Genomic DNA, 26,974 nt, shown 5'->3' on the forward strand with positions numbered 1-26,974 from the left:
CGCTTCCCTTTACCGTCTACTCCCCCCACCCTCAGTGACACTGGCTCCCATGCCCCGCCCACCGGGCCTTCTGCCTTGAGGGTGGAGGAGACTCTACACAACAGGGTCCAGGGTGAAGTCCCAGGCAAGGTCCCTTCAGGGATCTCCCTGTCTGTTCCTGCTGGTTACAAGCACTTTGAACCCCCAAGAACACCATATTCAAAGGCATGTGAAGGTTCTGTGTCCCACTTCCAATTCATTTCAGAGAGTGGTTAAGCCCCAAGGCAAAGCTGGCCCTCCTCACCCCGCAGGGGAGGCCCTGGTTGCCCAGCAACCAGCTGGGCTCCTCCCAGGGCTTGCCTGGGGATGGCCCGTTGCCTGGCAACCAGGCAGCAGAGTCCCTTGAGCTTAGCCAGACCACACAGCTGGGCCCAGTACTAGCTGCCTTCTCTCTGACTAGGGGACCCCTGGGGCCCTGTCCTTATTCCCCAAGATCCTGGCAGCAGGTGCCTCTCTCTGTCCACAATGAACGTCGTCCTCTCCAGGTGAGCAGCCTGCGCTGCTGGGAGGGGTATGCAGGTGGGATCCTCACGTTCTGCCACATCGGGGAGGAGGGCAGGTGAGCCCCCTGCCATCCCTTCTCAAAGTGGAGGGAGGGCTTGAAGCATAGAGGTTACCGGAATGCAATCTGTGCTGCCTGAAGACCAAGTGTAGCCACTCGCTGGTCTGTTCCCTGCTTTCGCTTGCCCGCTAGGAACCCCTTCAAAAATCCAGGCCCCAGACTTTGACACTGCTCCCTCTAATGGCCCCAGACTCCCAGTCACCTGCCCTCCTTGATTGCCTTTGAGTCTCCCTAGGACTCAGACTTCCAGTGTCCTGGGTGCACCCAGAATGCTCCTTAAAAGCTGGCTTCCAGCCTTACCCATGGGGCCTGCTTCGCAGAGCCTGAGGCTTGCCTGTCTAACTGTGTATGAGTGACAGCCATCCTGGAGTCTGGCCTGCTGTATGCCCTTGGGCGGGACGCTTTGCGTCTCTGGGCTTCTGTTTACTTGATTTAAAAAAAAAAAATGTCAACAGCAACCTCTTCTAGGGAAGTGTGAGCAGAGGCATTTGCAAACTACAGTTGAAGCTCATTAGCAGGCATGAGACAGTGCTCCTTATGGGGTCCGCCAAGGGGCCACCACTAGAGGGCACAAGAGGGGCTTAGATTCTAGAGAAGGGAGGGCAGCAAGGGACAGGAACGGCCTGGGGTTGAGGGGAGGGGACAGTGACAGGAAGCCTCAGGAGCCTCCTGTACCCTTATGAAGACTGAGCACACAGGTTGTCACTGAACGCTGGCTGTGGGCAGGATGCGGGGTGTGGGAGGCGGCATGTGCCCTGGAGGTGTGTCAGAGAGGGCAAGCGTGTGGCATGCGGTGGTCAGTGGTCTGCAAGGAGCTCTGTGGAGGAGCCCAGGACTGGTGGGAGGGAGAAGGGACCAGGCAGAGGAGTAAGGGTGATAGAGAGCCCAAGTATCCCGCAGGGAGCTTGGTGGGGTCGAATGGCATCGTGTAGCATCCAGTGAGAGCCATCACAGCTGTCCACAACTCCCTATCACCTCCCTATCAGAGCATCCTTGGTACCAAATGGACTGCGAGATGCAAGACACTGGGAAGGGAGTATAAATTAAGCATAAATTTAATTATGAGTATAAATTAATTATGTATGTGTGTGTCTCTAACACTGTGCACACTGTGCAGAGGACAGAGGAAGACACTGGGTGTCCCCCCGATTGCTCTCTGCCTTATTTATTGAGACAGGATCTCTCACTGAATCAGGAGCTGGGCTGGCAGATAAAAACTCAGGCATTCTTCTGTCTCCGCGCCCCACAATGCTGGAGTTACAGGTGCATGTGGGGGCCACTCCTGACCTTTTGTCTTGTTTAAGATTTTGTGTGTGTGTGTGTATGTATTTTGCATTGTTTTGTTTTTTGAGGCAGGGTTTCTTTATGTAGTCCTTAGCTGTCCTAGAGCTCTCTGTGTAGACCAGGCTGGTCTCAAAATCACAGAGATCAGCCTGTCTCTGCCTCACCAGTGCTGGGATTCAAGGCATGCCTAACCACACCCAGTTCATGTTTTTAGATTACCAGTAATGCATTTAGGTATATATAGAGATGGATTTGTGCACAGGAGTACAGGTGTCTGTGGAGGACAGATTGCCTGAGCTGCAGCTACAGGTGGTTGTGAGTCTGAGAACTGAATTTGGGTGTTTCTACAAGAACAATAGACCGGCTTAACCACTGAGCCATCTCTTCAGCTCTTCCCCCCCCCCATTTAACACAGGGGCTGGGGATCTGAACTCCGGTCTCCATGCTTGTATGGTGTGTCCCGTCCCCCTCCCCGCTCCCCCCACCTGCCGTTTCTCCGGACCCTTGAACTATCTGTCAGCCTCAAATAGATTCCCAAAGGGCCATTTATTTAACCCAAAAGCTTCTAAGAAGGGAGAAAGAGGAACTAACAGGAAAAGGCCCATGGGTGTGGAGGGGGCTGAGGAGAGAGACTTCTGTGGCTGGTACAGTGGTGTGCACGAGACTGTGGGGTGCTGCAGCCCTTCACAGGCCCCAGGGAACAAAGGGCCCACCTGATCGATCAACTCTTGCTCAACCACGGGGCACAGGCAGGTCTTGTCTCCTGCCTCACTGGGCTCACGATATTCCTCCGAACTGCCCAAGGACCGGGTGCTTGGATGGTGCTTGCCCACTGGAGAGGTGGGTATGGTGGTTCCAGTGACCGTGGCCTTTCTGCACTTAGTGCTATCCCCCCACTCCCACCCCCACCCAGGGACAGCCAGGTGAGGGCCATGGAGAACACGGTGACAAATGCTGAGAGGTATTTCGGTCAGTTCTGCTCACTGCTAGCCTCCTACACGTGCAAGACGGCCCGGCTTCGTGACAAGGCTGACCAGCTGGTGAAGCAGCTGATAGACTTTGCCAACACGGAGAACCCTGAGCTGCGGGCCACCATTCGAGACTTCGCCGAGGACCTTGCCAAAGTGCAGGATTATCGGCAGGCAGAGGTGATCATAGCTCTGGGCGGGAGGGCGAGCAGGGGACATCCCCTCCCCTCGTGGTCATGCTGGTGACAGGGTAGAGAGCTAGAGGGCTTCGTGGGGTTGGGTGAGGGCTGCTGGAGTCAAGGGGACCTGGAAGCCCCTATTGGGAGTCCCATGAGGGCCATAGATTCCTGTGCAATCCAGAGGATAAAGGAGATGGCGGTGGAGCGATCGATGTCTTTTTAGAAACACCCTGTATGACTGGCAGAGATGAATGCTCAGGTCTCCTATGGCTAAGCATTACAGAGGGGTACACATGGCACAGGTTGTGTGACAGACAGATCCTGCTACACCTACACATAGCCAGGAGGTGTGAGCTCTTGGGACAGAGGGTGACTGTCCTTGAAAGAGACAGCTAAGCTTCTCTTACGGTGCATGGTGCATGGAGATGTCACATGATCACCTGGGTGGCTGCCTCTGCTCGCTGTCCTTTTCTTAGGGACAAGATCAGTCTGTAGCACAGTCTGGCCTGGATCTCAAGGCCAGCCCCCTGCCTCAGCCTCCTGGGTGCCAGAATTTCGAGTATGAGGCACCCTTTCTTGGTCTAACCAGTGGGAAAATTGAAGCTTCCAGCTCTGTGCTGGGCAGTTGAGCACCACCCAGCATCTTTACCTAGCATCCCCACCTCAGCATCCCCACCTCAGCATCCCCATCCAGTACCCCCGTCCACACACCCCCCCAGCATCCCCACCTCAGCATCCCCACCCAGCATCTCCATTCAGCCTCAGGGCCTGGCTTCTACCCCGCCTTCCATGCTGAGAACTGGCCCTGAGCCTGAGAAAGAGCTTATGCAGCCACCAAGAAGGACATTCTGTTCTAAAACTTTTAGAACATTAAAGGGACAACAAAAGGAATTGCTACTGAGTTTTCTGAACTCAAGGAGTGGGTGGGGATGCCCCTCCCATGATCCTTTAGCACGACATCATCCCTTTCAAGGGTTAGGGAGCTGGAAACCAGTGGCCTAGTGGTCCTGTCACTCCTGCTTCTTTGGCAAGCCCAACCCCCCAAGATGCCAGGAGCCATGACAGGCAGACAGACCTCTCTTGCTGCCATGCCCAGACACTGGCATCCAGGCCTTCTCCATCCAACCCAGAACGCCTTTGCTGCTGGTGCAACCCCAAGACCCCTTATGATTCTAGGAGGTCCTGGAGGTATGCTAGCTTGTGACTGCTGAGGTCAGACACCTCACATCTAAGGAAGGAGGGTTTATCAGGCTTACGTGGTAGGAAAGTCAAGTCATAGTGGCTAATGTGACACAGCTGGTCACATAGTCTCTGAAGTCTGGAAGCAGAGTGGCAGGGGCTGTTGCTCATCTCAGTTTCTCCTCTTTTTTCAGTTCCACTCTCCAGCCAGTGAAATGGGGGCACCTACCGATTGGGTGGGTCTTCCCATCTCAATATAATCCAGTCTAGCAACTGCCCCCACAGATGTGGCCAGAGTTTATCTCCTAGGTAATTCTAGGTAATCGTGTCAAGTTGATAATCAACATAAACCACCGTGGGCTAGAAGGGGACCTTGTCCTTTCTCTCTCCTTCCTGAGCTGTCAGCTGCTAAGGGGACCTGGAATCTGAAGCCTGCGGTGGGGGGGAGGGGGGTAGTGTGGTGTGCAGGAGGTCTGAGGGTCTTGCATTTCCTCCTGCACCCCCTGGCCCCACCACTAGAGGTCAGAAAGAGTGACCAGCTCTGAGTTCTACTCCAGTCTTTACTTTCTGCAACCTCCAACCATGTTTGCAAGCATGCGTGCACCTTGGGGCAGCCTGGGACCCAGAGCTGCAAAGAGAAGGGTCTGAAGTCATCGTTCTGCCATTCTGGGATGCTCCACCCAAACCGTTCCCAGAACATGCCACACTCCCCGAAGTTCTGTGCCTGGTGCTGTCCTAGTTTCTGTACATGTCCCACTGACCTGCTGGGACACCCTGGGGCATGGTCACTGTCCCAGCTCACAGATGAGAACACCAACTGAGAGAGCCTATGCACATAGCCAGAGCCCTTGAAGGGCAGAGCCAGGCCTGATGCTGGGTGTCCCAGGGCCCTGTGTGTCCCCCGGAGTGCGGGCGCTGCTCATGCCTTCTCTGCTTCTCTTATGCTGCCACCTGTGCCCTGAAGGTTGAGAGGCTGGAGGCCAAGGTCATCAGCCCTCTGAAGCTCTATGGCGCCCAAATAAAGCAGACCCGGGTGAGCTGGGTGCACCTCAAGGTGTGCAGGGGTGGGGGGCCTGGCCCCCTTGGCATCCCCAGGAAATGTATCTCTTTTTCTGTGTAGGCAGATATAAAGAAATGTAAACGTGTCCAAAATAACGAGATTAAACAACTGGAAAAGCTGGAGAAACTGAGGCAGAAGTCACCCTCAGATCGACAAATGATCGTATCCTTCCTGCTGGGCAGGGTGGCCATTCCACGCAGTGCACTGAAGGGTTTGGGGATCCAGACCCACGGGGCTGGGGCTGTTAAGTAGTCCCACCTGCAGGCCACCTGGCTTCACCTGAATCCTTAACAGTCTTCCTCAGTCCCAGGTGAGTGTCAGGCGTCACATTTCGCCTCAGGCAGGCAGCCTTTGGGCATTTTAGACAGGCAAAAATAACCTCATGGAAGATCAAGCCAGAGTTACCAGGTGAGGCCAGCGGACACATGGGAACAGCACAGCAGGGTGAGGCAAAGGGAGGGTGGATGCTGAGGCCAGGGGATTTGGGCTCTGTCCAGCAAGCCACCCAGTTGTGGGGTCGTCTGCATCCTGATGACAGGGTAGCTACTGCCATCCGCAGTCTGCTGGCCAAGCAAGCTCAGAGAGGCTTGGGTATGAGTGCCAGTCCCAGTAAGAAGGTGGCCACTACCATCTCTGCATAGCTCCATCTGCCTAAGAACTGGGTGCAAGATTGTGAGGGCTTGTCACCTCTGCCCTGCTTGTCACTAGAATAGGCTTCATTCAGAGTGGCTCTTCGTGGACCCAAGTCATTGTTTTGCTTTGATCCCTGGGGATATTTTGGATTGTCATGTGGGAGGGTGTTGCCGTGATAGTCACAGTCTAGCTGGCTTACACACACACACACACACACACACACACACCACACACACACAAACACCACAGAGACACACACACAGAGACACACCACACACACCACAAACACACCACACACACACACACACACATTCCTCACAGATTAGGGTCAGAATCCACTGTGGGGCCCTCTGACCTCTTCATGTGTAGGCAGGCTACTCCTCTAGGAATCTAGGGGATTGGCTCCACTCCTCCCAGAATCTAGGCCACACCCCCTCTGGGCTCCTCAGTCCTTGTCCCCACCTGCCACCTTTCCTCTGCTGTCAGCCTTTCTCCAGTTCCCCTCCAGCTCACTCCTGTTGGTTTATCAGAGAATTCAGGATCACAAAGGCTCAGGTCAGGTCAGCAGTGCACGGGATGATGGAGCCTGCAGTATGCCTTACGATGTCTGGTGACCTGTGGACTGGCACAGGGCTTAGGAGGCAGGCATCTTTGGATCCACCATCCTAGAGTCCATTCTGTAACATGAGGAAGCAAGGGGGTCAGGCATGGCTTTCAGCCTGGAGTGAGCACCTCCAAATTTTATCCTAGGCTCTGCCAGAGCCCTCCCTCCTGGTCACCCATCTGTTTAGAGGCCGGGTCTCCTCCTCTATTGGGAACCTTTTGAATGCCAGCCCCTCACTCCCCTGTCCCACCATTTCATAAGCATTTAGTTAGTGTTAGGGCCATATTCTAAAGAAGAGGAAAGTGAGGGCCATGGAGGTGGCTTCCTCAGTGTCACACGTGGCCTTAAATGCCAAACTCAGAACTCAGTTCCAGTGAACGTGCTCAGGCTTAGCCTACAGGCAGCTTTACTCTACAAGGAGGGAGCAAGCCATTCATGCACAACCGGCCCTGAGTAGAATCAGTTACCAAGAATATGAAGACCCCATGGAATAAAGCCCAGACCCACAAGTGCCCACCTCGGAATGATAATTGTGGAATGATAATTGTTAGCGGTGCTGGGGATGGGTGCGGGGCCCTCAAGGCTTCTCACAAGCAAAGCTTGGGCTACACTGTGAAGTGACTTCGCACCTCTTGCATCTGATTCTCCCAGGTCTCCTTACCAACACCCAGTTTTAGGCAAGGAAACTGAAGTTCAGAGAAGTTAAGTGACATCTGAGGTCACATAGCTATGAAGTAGGTCTATTCAACTCGTGACCAACCTTTTACCATGGTCCCGCCTGACCATTTCTTCAGTGACCAAATTCAGAGACCCCACGAGGCAGGAGAAAATTCCCCAAAGAAGACCTAGAACAACCCAGAATAGAGAGTATCGAGGGGCCGGGACCACCCTGTAACACTTTGTACCTATTGTGACCCTGAGGCCAGGCGGAGACCAGTGCACAGAGGGCCTCAGTGGACACCAACCGTTCTACCCACCATCTAGTGGAGACTGTGGATGCCTTCCAGGAACAGAAACTGAAGGACCTCCGGGTAGGCAGTGGCAGCTTTGGGCGACTGTGTGCCCCTGTGTGGGTGCATGCGCATGCCTGTGTTTGACAGTATATGCGTGTGCAGTGTTGTGACCGCCTGCCCTTCTGTGGCCAGGGCTGTGGGGAGAGTTGATTCAGGCGCAGCTGAGAGGCTATCTGCTCAGGGCAGGCCATCCTTCCTCACCCAGCTGTTCGGTGCTCTGGACATGGCCCCCAACCAGGAGAGCGCTGAGGTAGAGCTCTGTCCCATCATCCTCTCCTGTGCCTGCTCTTCTTTCTCACCTGTGTCCACAAGAAGTCCTAGCTGCCCCCTCAGACTCTAAACACTCTTTAGAAAGCAGCCATGCTGACAAGCTGTGAGGCCAACAGAGTCCCCTTAATCTCCACCAGACCACCCTGCCCCCAATGCCACGGAAGACTAGGTCAAGCCCCAGGTCTTGCAAGAGGTCTCAAGGAATTTGCTCTTGCAGGGCTGACTGACCATGGATATCCTTGCCTACCTCATTCTCCAGTTCACTCTTGTCCACTCTTCGACCTCATGAACCTCTTGACCAACAGATGGGTCAGTCACTCTTGTGATTCACACCTCTGGGTGGCTTACCTTGGCCTAAGAACAAAGAATAATTCCTCCCAAGAGAATTGCCTTTCTGTCTCCTGTGACAGACTCTACTCAGAGACTTAGGCTTTGCCCTGGATCAGGCCCCCTGTATTGGGTTTATCTCTCTCATCTCTGTGGTTCAGAAGATCAACTAGACCCTAGACCACTTGGCCTCTAGATCCAGGGCTTGGGATATGTGGTGGGTATTATTAGTGAATTATTGGGGAATTGGGGAATTATTGGTGGAATGAATGAATGAATGAGTATCTATATGAATGAAGCTAGGAACTGGTGCAGGCTTAGATGAGAGGTATTTTAAACAACCACTGTTTTGTAATGTGAAAGGGATTTGGCACCTTTGGGGTCTTCTTGCCTCTAGATACGGGGCTATGCCCCAAAACTTTAAAAGGCTGGGGGGGGGCATGGTGTGACCTTGTATGGTGCTGTTACACTGTTCCGCTGACATGGGCTTCTCTCCCGCAGAGAATCTTCTCTGACTTTGTGACCATCGAGATGGTTTTCCACGCGAAGGCGGTGGAGGTGTATTCCAGCGCTTTCCAGACCTTGGAGAACTATGACCTGGAGAAGGACCTGCAGGTGGGTCTCACCTCAGTGGTTTCTATCTGGCTTGCTCTGCGGCTGAGCTGTTTCAAACACCCGGTTCGGGTGCCACCCCTGCTGGGGAATCTTCCTCTGGTGACCTGGGATGTCATCTGCTCAGCACCACAGGACTATTTAGAACTGAATAGGAACAGCGGGGATAAAAGCCACCATGGCTGGCACTCAGCGCAAAGCACTGACTGACTGTCCCCAGCCGCACAGGCGCACGGATTAGATTCACAGCAAGCTTCGTCTACAGAGCTCGGGGGCCCCAAACCTGCTGCTGTGAGCCGCTCGCCTGTGGCTTTGTCTTGTGGCTTCATGTCACAGTCTGGAGCAGGGCTATTTTACAAATGGTGGAGGGCGGGGGTTGGGGGATGGCGGCAGTAGCTGTCTTCCAGAGGCAGAGCCTGCGCAAGGGGAAAGGAGCCCTGGGAAGCAGTGTGGGGTTTTATGGGTGTAGAGCCTGGTGATTGGAGCCTACACAGCCCACAGCCTGGCCCGGCCCCAGATTCCCTGTGGTGCATTGTTCACATCAGCCAGCAGCCTTGGGGGGTGGGGGGTGGGGAGGAGCATTAAAGCCTTGGGGGAGGGGAGCACGAGGAAGTTACTCTGTATGCTTCTGCCAGGATGCTACAGGTGACCCACTAAGTCTGGCACTTGGGAACAGACCGGGGAGATGAAAGATCCATCAAAGGCTTTTTACATAAGCTATAAAACCACACAGAAGGCTATAGACAAACCTCATAGTCTCCCAAGGTTCATTCATCTCTAGGGTCCATGATAGCCTTAATCATGATCCCCCTGCCTTAGACTCCTCAGTGCCAGGGTTACAGGCATGCGGCCCAAGTCTCAGCTCTACAATACTCTTTCAGGGGTTGAGAGTGATTTTGAGCCAGCCATTGTCCTGGGTGACTGTTACCTAGGTCTTGGGGCCTCAGTTTTCCCATCTCTTTGAAGGGGTTAGAATTAGAACATCTCCTCAGGGGGCCGCTGTGGGGTCCATGAGACAGCAAACAGGAAGTGCCCAGAGATGCTGCATAGCCCCTCTCACCTTTGCTTCCTACCCCATTCCCGGGCTTTGAAGCTGGATCCAGCCACCCTGATCTTTCCTTGGCAGGACTTCAGAGCCAAGACACGTGGAATTTACGGGCATGGTGAAGCTCGGCCGCTCACAGACACCAACCCCGCTCCATCTGTCCCCTGGCCTCTGGCCAGCCAGGTAAGCATGGACATATCACTGGAGTTAATCCAGGGACAAAGGGAAGAAGCCAGGGAAGTGGATGGACACCTGACAACTGCAGCAGTCGTGGCACTGCTTGGGGGGACTGCCATGTCCACCTGTGTGGTGTGCTCACCCCCTCAGAGGCACGCTGAGGGGAGTGCACAGGAGTGGGGCATGGAGGCAGGAGGGGGAGCTCTGGCACCACGGCAGGTCAGACTTTATTTCACCTGGGCCACAGGCAGATTCAGATCTTCTCAGATGTTAGGAATAAATCACACGCACCAAATGTCACCTGTTGGCTCGGGAGACGCTTGCTTTCATCAGCCCTAGGCTAACAATGTCAGGGAAACTGGTGGTGCCTGTAAGTAAGACGTGACCAGGGCAGGCATGGCCTCAGAGTCACAGGGAGGGGAAGTAATGACTGTGAAGAGAGGTGGCCCTTGTGAGGGGAGGTGACCAGTGCAAGGGTCTGTCACTGAGTTTCATGAAGGTCCTACGCCCAGTGAAGAATTTGGACTCTCTCTGCAAACGCCATTTCCCTGCTTGGTAGCCCCACTCTCTCTTGGCCTCGCCTGCCTGGTGGCTTATGGCTGAAGTCACTCTTTATAGTGGTATAGGAGAGCCACCTCTCCAACTCGTGGTCACTCCTGGTTTGGATGTTGCGGTTGTGACTTTTCTTTCTGCCATCTAGAGTGCTCAGAGTACCATGGCACGCCAGGGGAAGGAGGCTGGAGGTGAAGAGGACAGTGAGGTTGATTCTGTGGAGGAGATCCCCCTGGAGGACCTCAAGGGACAACAGCAAGGACTCCGAGACTAGGAAGAGGATCCCAGTGGCAGGTGGAAGGCATAGGCTGGCCTGGACCTTGGTGCATTCTGCTTGTGTTCTCAGGGTCAGGGATTCCCTGGGGTCTTGCTTTCTTTATTGGCACAGCAGGCCGCTCTACAGGCCTATACTCCTGGTGTCAGTAAAAGATATGTGAATCTCAACTGCATCCATGTTTTGTCTGTTTTCTGATTTCATTTGGCGGCCAGGAGTGGACGCACTTGTGTGAATGCTAAAAGCATGGTGGATGAGTTTCTGAGGTCTTCCTGGTCAAGTACTGCCAGCTGGGAAGCTAAGGCTGCAGAGGCCTAGACCTGCCAGCCCGGAAGTCATAAGCCACATCGGGTGGGAGAGGGCAAGGCACAACTGTGTCAGGTGTCAGAGGTCCTAAGGCTGTGAAGGAAGGGCCATGCAGACCTTGCCCAGCCTCTGGCCAGGTGCAGTCACGATCAGCTACTATTCCGGTGGCCATGATGCCTGGTGTCTGCTTTTGGTTCTATATGATGTTCTCTCCCTGTGCACAAAGGTCTGTGCCCAAATGCCCGCTCTGGAAGATCAGGGTCCTTACAGTGGCTGCCTCCCAAGCCCTCCACAAAGATTGTCTGCAGGCTTTTCTCTGGGGGTCCCCAGAGCTTAACTCTTTGGTTCATGTTTGTTTGGTTTTTTTTTTGTTTTTGTTTTTTTTTTTTGGTTTTTCGAGACAGGGTTTCTCTCTGTGTAGCCCTGGCTATCCTGGAACTCACTCTGTAGACCAGGCTGGCCTCGAACTCAGAAATCCGCCTGCCTCTGCCTCCCAAGTGCTGGGATTAAAGGTGTGCGCCACCACGCCCGGCTTAACTCTTTGGTTCATGAAGTTGGCAGACGTGTACTGAACTCAGCCATGACACAGACATGTCATGATGTATATATACATTGGCTAGGGAGCCATGGACACACAGAGATCCAACGTGGGGATAAACAAAGGATAGATGGGGGCCATTGGGAGCATATGTGGAATGAGCCCTTGGCTCAATTTTCAGGGTATCTGGGGGATCTACTCCCTAGGAAGTATGAGGGCTTCGTAAGCATGGCAGAGCCCTAGACTTTGAAGAGATGTCTCTGTCCTTTGCAACTTTGTTCCACAGACAGCTTGTATGAGCGATCAGTCTTGGTCAACACCTAGGAATCAAGGCACCTCCTGACCCTGCCTCCTCTCTGAGCCAGAACACTCCCCTCTCCTACCTGGGAAGTGACAGGTATCAGACACCAATTCTGGCCCCATAGGACAGGTGGTGATCAGGTCCAGGGAGGTTCATATGTCCAAGTAGCAGGCCACATTCTGTCCCCAGGCAAACCCTAACCTAGCCTCCAGTCTGTCTAGTCAGGCAAGTCAGAGTTGGGTGGGGGTATCTATTTCTGTAAGGCCAGTGACGTGACTATGTATCCCGTGAAGTCCTCACAGATACATGAAAAGAAGTTAATCTGACTTCTTTTTAAAAGATAATTTATTTCGGTTTCCACCTCCTGACAAGACAAAGTACTATATCTATGGGTATATACACTTTTTTTTTTTCTTCACAGGAAACAGCGCTGCCTGAGATCTTCGACCTCACACCTTTCTCAGCCTTAATTTTAGAATATGACCTGGCAGGACACCAAGTTGTGTAACTAACATACAAAACACAGCATCACTGGGAGCTGCTGGCAAGAAATGGGTGTGGAACCCCAAGAGAGAGCAGACTGCAGGTAGAGTCTCTACAGATAGCTCTACAGGTACGCTGAGGCAGCCAGCGGTCCAGGTCCTCACATATTCCTCATGGGCATACATGCCTGCTGTCTGAGCCTCTAGGATCTCCTAGCAGTCAAACGTCCAACTCCCCCCCCACCCCAAGGGATCTTTATCCTGAAAGAAGTGACAATCCAAGGCCACCGACCAGGGCTCTTCTCCCCAGCTGACCCTATACCAGCACTTCTTGCAAGGGTGGCTGTAAGCCAACCTTCCCCAGGCAGGCTCTCTTTCCTTCCTCCCATTAACACACCCATCATCTAGGAAGGATGGAATAGGGCCAGCCTTAGCTCAGGGTCAAAACCAAGGCAATCCATAGGGAGGGGATCCTTTCTAGATAAAGTGCAGAGTCTCTGGGGTTATAGCTCAGGGGAGCATGGCTTGCAGCTGGGCCCAGGCCACTACCTGTCAGAGCCTGGAGTCTGCAGTGAGGCTGGTCTCCCAAATCACTAACTCCCAGGGGAGGCCCATGAACACAGGCATCCACTTGTGGCTTCCCAAGCTAAACAGACCTGAGGCTGTGGCTGTGCGGCTGGAGCTGAGATGAGTGAGCAGGCTTGGAAGCAACTGGCTTGGAAGGTGGGAGCAGCAGGGGCAGGAACCTGGAGCTGAAGCATCTCTGTCACTTCCCAGAGGCTGTGGAGCCAGTGCCACCTCCTAGAGTCCCTTCCTACTGCTTTCCTCTAGTGCTCATCTCCTGGCCGGCTGAATGTGGTATGGGAACCGGAATAAAGCGGTTCTTGCTAAGCAGGCCCAGACCTTCCCTCCCTAATGGAAAAACAAACTGGTCAGAGTGACCCAGGAAGGTCAAGGCTGGGTATGGCTTGTGGCCTGGGACGGCTAATGTCACCACAATTAGACCTCAGCTTTCCACATTCTTCCCCTCACACAAGCCTGGATCCCTCACACTAACTATCTAGAGTGGCAGGTGTTTCTAGAGTAGGGCACTGTCCCTGAAGCCTCCTGTATCTCTGAGCTGCAGAGTCAGACCACCCACTGCTTCCTCTCAGGTGAGGAGTGACAAGGCAGGCTGGGAATGCCATTCCATCTCAAGCGGAGACACTGGCTCTAAGCCCACCCTGTATTCTTAGGATTATATTTAATTGGTTTGGTTTGGTTTTCTTGAGACCAGGTTTCATTGGGCCCAGGCTGGCTTTGAACCCCCTATGTAACCAAGGATGACCTTGAACTCTTGATCCTCCTGCTTCCATCTCCTGAGTGAGGGACTGCAGATGTACAGTAGGCTCAGCTAGGAAGACCTCCTTCCTCTGCAGATGGAGCTTGTCCTCCAGTCCTCCTGAGACGCTGAGCTCCTCAGTCTCTTTGTGTCTTAGATGAGAGGAAAATCCCAGTCTGGCAGGTGAACAAGGCAGATCTCTCAGTGTATATACCACAATGCAGCTCTGCCTGTGGCTAGTCACTCTGCAGAGGTGGCCTGGAGGTCGCCGTGCTCGGCCTCTAAAACCCACAATAACCTAACAGAGCTGATCACAGCAGAGTGACAGCCCACCACTGGCCTGCTGTCAGAACAGGGGACTTTTTTTTTTTCCTGTGAGGGCAAACACTATAATGTGCTTGACACTGATTTACACAGCTTTGAAGGTCACAGCCCTGGAAGGTTTGAATGTGTGCTAATGGGCCTGCATAGATCTGGGCCACTACCAGCATAGACTGGAGATACCGCCTGGGATTATCCAGGTAATCTGAACTGTCTGTCTGTGGTTCATGAGCTCGGCAGGGGAGCCAAGGAGTGCTGGCCAGCAAGCCCGGTTTATGCTTGCTTGTTGGGGCCCTCGGAGAAAGCTACGACCGAAAGAGAGGGTACCTCAGGGGTAGATTAGTGACCTCCCAGAGACACTGGCCAGAGGCTCCCTGACATGAAATGCTCACTAAACCTAACTGTGAACAGAGGAAAGACATCTGCAGGCAATGGTGGGACCACCTCCAGGCACCTGCAAGCTTTGCTCCCATCAATGGCTGCCCTGTCCCAGAGTGTTACCATGGCCTTAGCAGCGCACGTGGGTCTAATGTGGGTCAGAACTTTCTGACTCTGTGGAGCTAGATCTGCAACAATAAGGAAGAAGAGACAGATGAGAGAGAGCCATCCTTCCTTAAGTGACTATCTCAAAAGGTCAGCAGGGACAGTCTCAAAGTCACTTCTGAACTCCATGAAGACCATTGGCACTCTTCCCCTTAAGGCGGTTCATGGCTGCATGAGGGCAAGGCAGAGGCCAGACCACAGGGGCTGCTGCGCAAGACTGGTGCATCTCCCAGCACCCTGGAGTCATGTCCTCCTACCCCCGAACTCATGCCAGTGCAGGACTGGGAGGAGCAAGGAGAGGCCCCCATGCTTGCACAGCTGAGGAAGGTCCTCGAGAGGACAGCAGGACTTAGCAAGGGCGACCTCACTTTATGTCACTTCCCTAAAACACAGAGCGGGGACAGGCATGGTTATAGGATCCTAATGCTGAGTCAGGTGTACCGGTTGGCACACACTATGCCATCGGGGGCATTTGCTTGAATAGCTCAGGGATTGATGTACTGTCTCGGTCACCCCCGACATCCAGGAAATGTACATCCCACAGCTTTGCCTATCCTGCTCTCCTTTGGCCATCCCTGGGAGGTTCTTCCCGCAGGAAAGGCTCGCCCACACCAGCTGAGTTCACAGCTGTCAGGAGAGAACCCACTGCGCTCACAGGCAGACCATGAATAAATGTGACTGAAGGCTGAGGGACAGAGAAGGGTGAGGTGATGCGGGCTGACAGGAGAGCCTGCAGGCCTAGTTCAAGGTCGGTGACCAGAATGCCTGGCACAGAAGGGACCGAGGCCACTGGCGTGGATGGGAACAGCAGCTCTGGAGCCAGTACGCTGGATGCTGAGGAGGCAGATCGCTGTGGGTCCTTCAGAAGGAGAGGACTGTGGGCTGGAGCTACCAGGCAACCTTGCTTTCCCGTGGTCTCCTCCCTCAGTCAGATCCATTCTGTGTGCTCTGGCTGAACCGCTGTTCTTAGTTCTGTCCCCCCAGAGCTGCCGAGGAGAAGGCTCCCCCACGCTTCCTGCGTCCCACTGCATGTGTTGCTGCGGCCTGGGAGCTGAAGGACATTCTGTGCTATTGAGGGAGAGACTGTGTTGGGTGGCCAGTTCCGAGATTCTGTTGACGGAGCTCTTGAGTCTGAGACATGGTTGTGGCTGGCAGAACGCTCACACCCTCTAGGAAAGTGACAACCCTTGAGTTCTCTTTCAGTTCCTATCCCATGAGGAGGTGGAGAAGAGCAGACAGCCGAGGCCTTTCAGGAAGGCTCCATGGTCCTTCTGTACAGCTCACAGGGAGTCCTGTGGCAGGGAGTGGCAGGCTGTCATTCACAGCACTGATTCTGTCCTCACGTCGCAGCTGTGTGGATCCCCTCCTGCGCCTCCGTAACCACATGTCTGTGGCTCTCGGCAGGAACCGTGGGGACCATCCCTCATGGCTTCCTCCACCCTCTGTCTCATCTCACAAGCCTGGTGCTCAAGGATAGGTGGGGGTAGATGGTCCCTCACGTTTAGCTGTGTAACCCAGGGGACACCATAGACATAGAGGGAGAGCAGACACAGGCAGGGGAGACAGGCTTCTGGAGTTTTTTAACTGCTAGTTCTAGGGCAGCAAGGAGCGGCTCTGGGTGCTGCTGGTGTCATGCAGGGTCATCACTGGGGTGACAGATCCTAGGAGAAGAGCATGTGCTGATCTCCTACTCTGTGGCCATTTGCTCGATGTGGTCACTTAGCAGCTTATATTGCTCTGGAAAAGAGAACAGGATTATTCCAGAGGAGACGGCATTCAGGAATGGCATGGCTCAGTCTGTACGCAGGTCAGGGATGAGGCTGCTGGCCATGTCACCAGTGCACTGCGTGTCTCCAGGAACACACAGGTGGAAGTAGGCATTTGTTCTCAGGAACATGGGTGTTACAGGAATGGTGTCATGTGTGGAGTGTGGCCCCAAGCAGCCGACAGAAGGCACGCTGAGCTCTGACGGCCGTCTGGAGAGGGATGAGACACTGAGGCTGCTCAATGGCTGCAAATGTCCCTGTGCTCACACAGCCTCTCTGCCTGGCTGGGGATGAGGGCGGGAGCGAGTTACTGGCTCATCAGAGCATAGGTGTAAGTGTCAGGCCTCAGCCCAGGGGAAGCAGCAGCGGCAAATCTGGCTGCAGTGCCAGACTGCACTGAGGTCAGAGACTCTCGGGTGAGACAGAGAAGGACTCCGGGAAAGCTCAGAATTCCCCACTGTCCGCCATGCTGCCCTGACAGTGTGGGGCAAAACAAGTGGCACTCTAGAAGGCACCAACTGTGACCAGGGATTTGCTCTGCACAAGTAACACAGACTGCCAGACCCATCTCGGACCTGGCTGCATTATGCGCCACCTGCCATCCCTCAGCAGAAATAACTTCCAGTTGTACAGCCAGAGAATATGTTCCATGGATTCGGGAAAGAAGGCAAGCCAGGGAGACAGGTTTCTGTGACTGATGCCCTCCTTCTGACAGGGTGGGAAGTCCCACTATAGAGGGCTTGCTCTGGCTCCCCACCCCCAGTATCTCCAGGCCAGCTTACCCTCATCCAGATTGCCAATCACAGCCTGCTTCTTCAGGAAGTCGCTGCATAGCTTCTTGTTCAAGCCAAAGGCCAGCATGTTGTGGGTGAACGTGCTGGAGGAAAAACACCCATGGCCATTACCCTCCTGACAGCCCAGAAGAGGGAGCCAAGATACTGGGCTCTAACACAGGGGAGGATGGGGATGGCTGGCACCTGGAGCAGTATCCGGTGAAAATGTCACCCATACTTCTTAAGTACCCCTACCCCTCCACCCCCACCCCAAGGATCAAGAGGAGGACCGAGCACCCAGCCCTGTGCTCCTCAGAACTTAGACCCACTACACTGCCCCAGGCAGCCCAGGCTGGCTTCATAGCTCTCACCCCAGCTGCCCGAAGGTGATGTTCTCGTTGAAGCGCAGGCTGTCATCCCGTTCTTCCTGGGTCATGTGGCACCATTTCTCCCTGTGGGCACAGGAAAGATGGGATGGGCTTCAGAATGGCCTGGGACCCTCCCTCCCTGCTCTGTGGAGCTGGTAGTCTGCACTGCCCTTGGATGCATAGGGATCTGCTTTGGCAGGTCATTTCCACCAGAGCCTGCTATTTGCTGGGGGAGCCCCACACACTTTTAGGTGTTTATTCCCTGCCCGAAACAAAGCTAACAACATCCTATTGATCTGGAGACCTGGGAGAGCCTTGGCCACCCACAGCCTTCCCAAGGACTTGGTCTATACAATGGCCAAGGAAACTTGGGCTAGGACCTGGTGTCCTGGGACCAGATGCACAAGGCAACATCTACAGGAGACATAAGAATGGGGAGCCTGAGACTGACAGCCACAGTGTCCCTTCCACATAGACGCTGTTCCCTTCCCCACATACCACTGAGGAAACACTCCACATTTTTCCTATAGGCCTCCTGGCACTGGCCTGTGACCATGTGGGCATGATGAAGCCGGCCCAAACTCTAGAGCCCAGTGGGGCAGTGGAGTGGTGAACAGTCTCTAAGAACTCTTTTTGTTCTCTGCACTGAGCAGGTGGCATGGGATGAGGACTCGGGTAATGTTGGGGTGTTCTTTTGAGCACCCACCTGCCCTGTGTAGAGGGAAGGCCCAGGACAGGAAGGTGTCTATGCTAACACCTCTGCCGCTACCCCAGAAAGACCATCATGTCACACATCACCCTGGCTTTTCCCCTCACTGGGCAGTGAGGCTCCTGGAGCGGCCACCTCCTCAGAGGGCCTAGAAGCCCCCTGTGTCTGTGCTCGCTGCCCACGTGAAGTCAGACCCTGCTACTCAGAGACAGATACACAGCTTCCGAGAGGAGGGGATGCTCACTGTGGCCCACTGCCTCCAAAGAAAAGCCTCAGCGTGGATGACCCTAACTAAAGTAAGGCTGAGAGAAGATCAGAACACAAGGAGAGAAGACGGAGCATGGAGGGAGGAGCTCTCAGTCATGGAGAAGCAGAAGGAAGGGAGAGAAAGAACAAAGCAAAGGGACAAAAGCCCGGCCCAGGCCACTGACTGCCGCATCTCACCAGGATGGAGCTCACCTGCGGCCTCTACAAGCTCAGGCAGCACCTCTAAGAAGATCCCAGAACGCACTGGAGGGACAGTGCGGCCTTCCATCACTCGCTGTGAGGCTGTTTAAGTACAAACAACCGTGTACCACCCAGCAACCGGCCATGCACACATGTGCACAGTACAGTACTCTCAGAGTGTGGCATACCGGCCCCGATCCTGCATGCCTGACCCCATGAGGAAGTGACTCTCCTTGCTGTGGAAAGGACTAAAACTAAGGTGTCACCTGACTTCTGATGAAAGGGTGGAAGGTCATGAGAACTTGGCCTGGCTGGTACCTGCTATCTAGTTGCTCCCTGAGAGCTGAGTTAAGGCCCTGTCAATGAATGTCCTATATATGGAACATAGATCACCAATCTAAGCTTGTGTGTGTGTGTGTGTGTGTGTGTTCAGCACGTGATGGAAACCTTTGGGACTGGGTGATGGAAAGGAATCTGCAGTTAGAAGTCACTGAAGAAGATGGCTGCTGGAGCCTGGGGGGCCTGAGCTACTCTCTAGTAGGACTGTCCTGGCCAGTTAGCCACTTGAGCTCCAGTGAGGAGGCTTGTGAGGCCCAGGCAGCTGGTAGTGTTTTCGATTGGATTCAGAATAGGAAACTGGACCAGTATCATGAGCTTGCTCAGTTGTCTGGGGAGGCTATGATGGGCCTGAGCTGTTCCTAGGAAGATGGTTTGTCTTAGCATTCTCTGAGAGATGGTGGGGGCCTGCTACTGTGAGGAGATGCCAGGCCTGAATGTTCCTCATGGCTACTGGAAAGCCATAGCAGCAAGGGCCATCAGAGTAGCACAGCGGTGAACCATGAAACACGACACACACCCAGGCTCCAAGGAAAGCTACCTGGGTTCACAACTCTTTAGGTGTGGGTGTGGCTTTTACTCTAAATATGTGTCGCAGGGGCTTCTGGGAAACATGGATCAGACCCCATGTAGGTTCAGAGGACCCACCACCCAGCTCTTCTGGTCACCCAGTGGCTGAAGAAGAGGGGGTAGCTGTCCTTCCATGTGATCTTAGATCAGGTGACACTCCCTTCCACACGAGTGGAATTCCTGTGACCGACCCAGGTGGAGAAGGACCCACGGACAGTACCACGCTGCCTCTTGGAACAGCTCACAGTGTCCTGTTTTCCATCTCAGGGTGCTTTGGTCCTGGCAAGCTCTGTCTGTCTTGGGCCATGCCCTGTCGCCAGCCTACCTACCACAGGCCATACCTCCCCAGAGGTACCCTCCCCTCCTGACAGAGGCCTTGGAAGAAACCCAGAGCTGTAAATGGAGCAAAGTCATGTGGACACACACCTCTTCTCCTCCTGCTCTCCAGCATCCCCTCTGGAGCGGCAGCAGAAACAGGTAAACAAAGGTACATGTCAAAGTCATGCAAGATATGTGGATGGGAGAGAACAAGCAGAGAGCTTTATTCTAGGAGGGAGCAGAGAGGACAGAGAGAGACAGGGAACCCAGAACAGATGGATCCCTAGGAGCTGGGAGAGGTCAGCAAGAAGCCAATGGCGTGCCTGGAGGCTGCCCAGCCTCCAGACAGAGTGGAATTCTCCCCAGGGTCTTCTGGAAGTCTAGGGTCTTGCCCACCCCATGCCCCCTCTGCTTCCCCAGGAAACGATCCCACCAGACAACCACAGGACTTGAGGCAAGCCAGCTCACTCCCACTGGCCTCAGCTGCTCCTCTGACGAAGGGTTCTACCTCAAATAATCGCTTGCCAGCAGAGGCGCCTTGGCCAGATGTTGCTGTGCTCATCTGCTCCCTCCCAAACACAGCAAAAGACCCAGGGCCTCCCTAGTGACAGTCAACCGAAGCTCTGAAATCCTGGCTACAAAGTCCCACACTTGGTGGTCCAGCAGGGCTGGCCTGGCTTCCACAGGGACTGCTGCCTTGTGGCTGACAGAGTGGGTGGCAACCTGTGCCCAGTCCACACAAAAAGGGCCTCTGTTACCGGGATGCGCCCTTCCTGCTTCCCATGCTTTCTGAACAGGGTCCCACAGGGTGTGAGGTACAGGACTAGCCTGGGCACAGCTAGGAAGGTCTGCTTAGGTTCAGCAATGGGCCCAGAGGGCAGCTGCACAGCCAGGCCTGCTTCTAACAGTACACAGAGAGGTGGAGTGGAGGCCAGCGGTCTCCCTTGGGCAGAGGTAGCATGTTAAGGAGAATCAGGCCACATCATGCCAGAGCCCCAGAACAGGAAGCACCATGCAAGCTGAGCACCCCTCCCCCAAAGCTGTGAGCGCTGAGCCCTCAGGCAGCTTGCAGAGCTCTGGGACACATGGGTGGAAGAAACCATCAACAGCAGCCATTTTGCTGGCTCCCAAGGACTACTTGGGAGACTGAGCCAAGACTTGGTCCTCTCCCCCAAAGTTGGAGGGGACACTCTTGGCTCCTACCTGGTGGTGGGGGATCGCTTCCGCCTCTCACAATGGACAGCATCAAAAAAGGCAGCATTCCAGAACCTCAGCGTGTGCCTGCAGGGTGAGACACGGTCAAGATCCACCCAGGCCCTCTCTCCCCTCCACACCAAAAGCAACGGAGAGAGTCTGGGAAGCCTGAGTCATGAATAAAGTGTTGCCCTGGGGACCTGGCAGGGGATGGAAGAGTTGAAAAGGCCCGCGGGGAGACTGAATAGAACACCCGGCTCAGTTGCTCAGGCAGGTGGACTGAGGGGCAGAGTGGAGGCCAGTGCGGGTTCCGAGAGAAAGTGGATGACTAGACTCCTGCAGGACCTCCTCAGCAACATAGGAAGCCAGCAGCCACACACCATGGCCGTCATAGGAACACAGCCACAGGAACATGGCGTCAGTAACAGGTCTCCCTGCAGAAGATCAGGGGCCTCCTATGGCCTCCTACATCTGACCGTGAAGGTTCCACATGGCAGTTTTGATTCCACTGCATAGCATGTGGGAGAACAGAGACCATGTGGTCCAGTGGCCACAAGAGTGGTATCTGGCCCTTTGTTACACCAACTGAGGTGACACAGACCCCGTGAGCCTCTGCTGCACAGCTTCTCCAGTTGACTCAGGGCCAGCCTCCCTGTGCTGACCTCTGCCAGCCTCCACCTAGCCCTCTGCCCTGGGGGTGCCCATGACATTTCTCAGCCACACATCCCTACTGGGCCGTGACCTTTGAAGTAGGGGCCGTGATGATGTTGAGGGAGGGGTCGTTCTGTTCCACGCTAGAGTTGCTCCTCACTGGTGAGTGAATGTGAAATGGGAGGCACCCAGGGCTCCTAACTGCTGCTGTCTTGGTCTGTTTTGTGCTAATACCTGCTGATGTTAGCACAATAATCTATAAAGATATTTGACTTAAGATTTACATCGAGAGGGTCTAAACAGACTTGTACTGGTTCTGCAAAAGCTCCCTGGCCGCACCTCAAGATGGCAGAGGAAAAGCCAGGTGCACAGGGTAGCCCTGTTTCCCAACCCATTCTGAAGAACTAACTCGAAAGTGTAGTAACAATTGAATTCTTTCCTGATGGTACCTGGCAGACCCTTGCAGTAGACCTCACTCCTGCAGCTCCCTGCATCTTAAATTCACCATACCAGAGAGCTGGTTCTCACTGTGTGTTTGTATGTGTTTGTATGTGTGTGTGTGTGTGTGTGTGTGTGTGTGTGTACATGCACAGAAACATTAAGACATAATCTCTATATATAAACATGGTACTGCAGACAGCCCTGGCCCAACAGAATTAAATAAGGTGTGTAGGAGTCTAGAGAGATGTCTTAGTAGCTAAGAGCACTTGCTACTCTTTCAGAAGGCCTGACTGGTGATTCCCAGCATCCATATGGCAGCCCACAACCTTCTGTAATGTAACTCCAGTTCTAGGGGATCCAGTGCTTATGTCTGGCCTCCAAGGGCACCAGGCCCACATATGGTGCTCAGGCAAAACATTCCATGCACTGATAATAATAATTTAGAAAGTTGAATAAATAAATAACTATGGATCGTGACCCAGTGATTTTTAAGTGCATTCAGTTGTGCAGCTCCCCCACCGTCAAGCCCAGAGCAGTTCTGCGGCCCCCGTAAGGAGCCAGTGAGCCACCACTGCTGCTTATCAGCTGCAGCACAAACAGGATCGGAGGACTCGGGCTCCTCTGCGGCTGCCTGCTCTTGCCACTGTGCAGTGATCTGTATGCAGGCTTGCTCCACAGTTCACAACATGAACAGACCACATCATGCTTATGCTAGCCCGCTGGCCTTGTCGGTTTGGGCCTGTTCTGACCAGTGTGTTACGAGCTCCATTCTGACTTCTGTGTGCTACATGCATGGACCCACAATGGAATGGCTGCTCACAAGGCCACTCGGTTAGCCCCTGGGGAGCTGCCAGGCATTTCCACAATGGTCCCCATGGAGAGTCAGATGTCTTCACATCCCTACGAACACTTGCTGGCATCTATCGTCTTGCCGTGACTACCCTGGAGGTGAGGACGGCCACCGTCCTTGCTGGAGACACAGGCAGCTGAGGGACTGGGTGGGATGGGCAGAATGTCCATGGGCCTTACCAGATGGGCTGCTGCCTCAGGTGCGTGTACAGGTAAACCTTCTCCCCCTTCTGCTCATCCTCAGGGCTGATCATGGTCACTGCAGGAATAAGGAGATCTGAGGGCGGCCTGGGCTGGGCTCCCAACGGGCAGATCCTACAGACCCTCAGTGCGCTCTGCTTCTCCACAAAGTCATCACGTTCCACCGTCCAAACTCCACGAAGCTTTCTGCAGCCTTAGTTTAGGGCTTCTTCCCTGTGTGACCCATGAAGTGGCACCCTCCCTCTAACATCTGGTTGAACTCCCCTGCGATTAGGGATTTAGTATTTCCTTAGTCTGCTTAGAAAGGCAGCAAAGCCCTTTCTTTTGCAACTTGCTTGTTCTTGTTGCTGACTAGTGGTGAGCCAGTTGGGGGCCTGGATGGTGCGTCTTGGTTAAGAGGCCAGAGAGGTAGACTCTGCCTTCCTTTGGGCACTCCTTAATCCCAGGCATCAGCCCCAGGTTCCCCCTTGCCACAGGCCCCACCCCCTAGGCAGCTCAGAGAGCTGTGTTCTTACCAGTCTTCGTCTGTCTGTCCTTAGGTTTGTTCTCATCTTCCCTGGAGAGAGAGACCACAGCAGTAAGAAGGAGCCCAGACCCCACACATGCAGATGCTGCCCCATTCTCTGTGCAACTCCTCTGAGGAGAAGCTGGGGGTCAGTGACACAGTGGCAATTGGCAGGCTGGGGACTGAGGCCTGTGGTGCTGAGATTGCCTGGTACCATTTTCTGTGGGCCTACTGTGTGGACATGGAGGGACAGGTGGCATACCCTGGCTATAGCCAAGCCTTAAGCGGTGCAGGGCCCTGGATGGTTGTCCTTGTACTGTTGTGCCCTCTCCTCAAGATGTCTTAGCTTCAGCACCCCTGTGACCAATGCACCCATCTCAAGAGCTCTCTGGGGCCCGGTCTAGCAGCTCATGACTTTGATCCCAGCACTCAGAGGCTCAAGGCCAGGCTGGTCTACAGAGAAAACTCTAGGACAGTCCGAGCCACATAGAGACCTTGTCTCAAACAAAGCAACAACCATCATCTGTCTGCCAGAGCAGCCTCTCTCGGAGGCATTGTGCCCAGGGCCTTCCTGGCTTTGCTCACATAAACTTGCCCGGCAGTGGCAGGAGGAAGGAGGGACAGAGTGTTCAACTTCCTGTTGCCAAACAACAAAGCCACAGGCTCCTGGCAGCCCAGGTCATGGTTCCTGGACCCCGCCTGTCAATGAGCAGACAGCATGTGGAAGCTCTGGGGTGCAGAGTCGTGCTGGGCTGGCAGCTATGTGACTCAAGAACAGCTGCAGGGCCAGGACTAGGTAAGCCACACGCTCCTCCCATATCCATCTCCGTAAACTCAGGCTGGGGCACACTCACTCATTTTTCCTGACCAGCGGTCCTTTCAACTTGGTCTCCAGCCCCCCGAAAAAGCCTTTCATGTTCTCTGTGTTCTTCAGCAGCCGCTCGGCAATGTCCTTCTTCTCTGCCAGCCAGCTGTTGGCTGACTTCAGGTAGGAGTCGATGCTGCCCGCTGGCTTCTCCCTGGGCTCTGTCGGGGGCAGCTGGGGCTTGCCTTGAAAGTGGGGAGAAATGGAGTAAGAAGCAGTCTGCAGCTCAGACAAGAGAGAGAGAGAGAGAGAGAGAGAGAGAGAGAGAGAGAGAGAGAGAGAGAGAGAGCCTGAAGGTGCTTCCCAGGGTCTGCAGGACAGGAGGTGCTACCCTCAGTCTCCTCAATAGGGTAGGTGGTCAGAAGCAGCTGGCTTAGCAAGCTCCCCCGGAAGGGAAGGCTGGGCCCCTCTGGAGTGTTCAGTAAGCACAGACTACACAGAGAAGTGCACAAGAACCATGGGGGAGGTGGGAGGGGAGAGGTAGCCGGAAGGAGCTGGCATCTGGGAAGAAGAGAAATCTACACTGAGAGCCACACAGCAGGTCTGAGAGACTGGCAACCAGAGAGAAGAGGCTGCCCTGGGTGGGGTACAGGACAGAGACTCAGACCTGTCTTAAAGGCATCTGGAATAGGCCTTTATCAGGTAAATACAGGAGAAAAGGGATGGGGAGAGGTGGGTGGGGCACTCCAGAATTCCTTCCTTAGGGCAGTGAGTGGAAATAACACCACAAAGGAAACACCGATGAACTCCAACTCAGCGAATAGGATAAAGCTTTCTATTTGACTTGATGGTAGCTAGTCAAGCAAACAGCCTGCCACGATCTATAGCAATCGGGCCATTTGGGGATGCTGGGAGCAGGAGACCTGGAGCATGTGCAGAGGGAGGGGCTGCACCATGAGAGTGGAGCAATAGAGACAAAGCGGGCTGTTAGGGACTACTCGATTACCCATGCCCAGACCTCCATAGGGAGGGTCCAGCACCCTCCCTGAAGAGTTGAACTGGTCTCTTCTGGCTGGCTGCAGGGCTCAGCACAAGACACCCTATAAGTCCTGCACACTGGTCCTTTCAACACCATGAGCCAAAAGAGACCCCTAGGCTCTGTATCTTTGCTCGGTTATCCCCCAGCTACCCCGGACTCTTCCCAGGATAGCCTGCTCTGAATTGTGCTTTGCTGGAGCGGAAAGCTGAGACCCCCACATGTAGCATTCCTGCCTCCTGTCATTTCCTTTGCAGTGTGGACAGCCATGCCCTGACCCCAAGTGCATCCCACACCGGGAGTCTCCTGCCTCCTCCCAATATCAGCTCCTTCTCTCTGGAAGCCACACAGCACCCGCTGTTAATAAAGGAAGCTTCCCTCCTGCTGTGTTCCTGGCTCCCGGCTCCTGTCCCAGGGTGGCTGCTCTGGTCAGTTGTACTCACCCAGATGGTAGTAAGTGAAGCACATGGTCATGAGGTTCTTGGCAGGCCCAAAGTCGTCCATCTGGTGGCATCTGGGATATGAACAAGATTGGCTGGCTAGAGCCCCACTGTCCAACTCCCAGAGATTCACCTGCCCCTGCTTCCCATGTGCTGCCACGGCCCAGCACCCCTGCAGGTTAGCGAAGCAGGACCAAGCGCTTGGGAAGCCTCGGTACCAAATGCTGCCACACACAGCGATGACCGGAACAGTGGTCAGGAGAGCCACTGCAGGGGCATGGCCTGGCTCTAGGTGTGGGTGGATGTTTGTGGCCCTCAGCCTGCTCGCTTTCACATTAAGATCAAATCAAGGTCCAGGAAGCTCAGCCCAGTGTACCCCAGCCGGGGCAGGACTAGAAGTCATCTCAGGCCTTGGTCCTGCACCACTGATGCAGACCATTGGCCATTGCTCCTGTTTCTCAGGGTTCATCAGGATGTTCAGTGCTGTCCCTCACTGGAGCCTCCTGGAGGGCTGTAAGAACATGAACCACAGGGTAACCCCAGGCTCAGACTGGTGGGGTGGGGAAAGAATATGTATGACTCCTAAGACCCCAGGCCACTGCTGTCCCTAGTCACATCGCTTGTTGCAAATCAAAGCAAACTAGTGCACGCAAGACTGGCATACTGAGCGCCTTACTCTTAGTCTGAAAGGGGCCATTTTACTGTCCTGCAGCACACTAGAGATTACAGCCAAATAGTAATGGATATTCACACAGCCATCCAACTCAGCAAACACAAGGAGAGAAGGATGCTTTAAAAAGACGAAGTTCAAGCCAGGAGTGGTGGTGCACACCTTTAATCCCAGCACTTGGGAGGCAGAGGCAGGCGGATTTCTGAGTTCAAGGCCAGCCTGGTCTATAGAGTGAGTTCCAGGACAGCCAGGGCTATGCAGAGAAAAAAAAAAAAGTTCTACTAGTCCAGTTACAGATGCTATAC

General features: G+C 54.2%; 2 protein-coding genes across 5 annotated transcripts in view; one reads left to right on the forward strand and one right to left on the reverse strand.

Moving 5' to 3' along the window:
- Positions 1 to 369: 369 nt before the first annotated feature.
- Positions 370 to 10,953, forward strand: Cibar2 (CBY1 interacting BAR domain containing 2). Its single transcript, XM_085844257.1, has 9 exons — positions 370 to 524; positions 2,799 to 3,033; positions 5,176 to 5,244; positions 5,332 to 5,433; position 5,671; positions 7,430 to 7,539; positions 8,620 to 8,733; positions 9,857 to 9,958; positions 10,653 to 10,953. The coding sequence occupies exons 1-9, from the start codon at positions 505 to 507 to the stop codon at positions 10,776 to 10,778; spliced, it is 879 nt and encodes a 292-aa protein (XP_085700383.1). The 5' UTR covers positions 370 to 504; the 3' UTR covers positions 10,779 to 10,953.
- Positions 10,954 to 12,266: 1,313 nt separating this feature from the next.
- Kiaa0513 (KIAA0513 ortholog) overlaps positions 12,267 to 26,974 on the reverse strand; it is a 65,433-nt gene continuing 50,725 nt past the window's right edge. For 3 of the 4 annotated variants that reach the window (XM_029480493.2, XM_085843547.1, XM_021169903.3), the window contains exons 5-13: positions 26,003 to 26,073; positions 24,573 to 24,768; positions 23,729 to 23,769; positions 23,193 to 23,271; positions 21,081 to 21,158; positions 19,986 to 20,015; positions 17,501 to 17,581; positions 17,139 to 17,233; positions 12,267 to 16,327 (exon numbers count right to left, since the gene is read on the reverse strand). In XM_029480493.2, the coding sequence (XP_029336353.1) occupies positions 16,278 to 16,327; positions 17,139 to 17,233; positions 17,501 to 17,581; positions 19,986 to 20,015; positions 21,081 to 21,158; positions 23,193 to 23,271; positions 23,729 to 23,769; positions 24,573 to 24,768; positions 26,003 to 26,073 (721 nt within the window). In that variant the 3' untranslated portion in view covers positions 12,267 to 16,277. The remainder of the gene's footprint in view (positions 16,328 to 17,138; positions 17,234 to 17,500; positions 17,582 to 19,985; positions 20,016 to 21,080; positions 21,159 to 23,192; positions 23,272 to 23,728; positions 23,770 to 24,572; positions 24,769 to 26,002; positions 26,074 to 26,974) is intronic. The other variant, XM_021169905.3, reaches the window with a different exon arrangement.

This window comes from Mus caroli, unplaced genomic scaffold (genome assembly GCF_978045245.1).
Source record: "Mus caroli unplaced genomic scaffold, Mus_caroli_1 scaffold_10, whole genome shotgun sequence".
Lineage (NCBI taxonomy): Eukaryota > Metazoa > Chordata > Mammalia > Rodentia > Muridae > Mus > Mus caroli.

What these genes read in the sequence shown, in the direction of transcription:
- Cibar2 (XM_085844257.1), top strand. Translation starts at nt 505, where the DNA reads ATGAACGTCGTCCTCTCCAG. An exon ending in ATGAACGTCGTCCTCTCCAG is followed by an intron (nt 525 to 2,798) that starts GTGAGCAGCCTG and finishes ACCCCCACCCAG; the next exon opens with GGACAGCCAGGTGAGGGCCA. An exon ending in AGAAACTGAAGGACCTCCGG is followed by an intron (nt 7,540 to 8,619) that starts GTAGGCAGTGGC and finishes TCTCTCCCGCAG; the next exon opens with AGAATCTTCTCTGACTTTGT.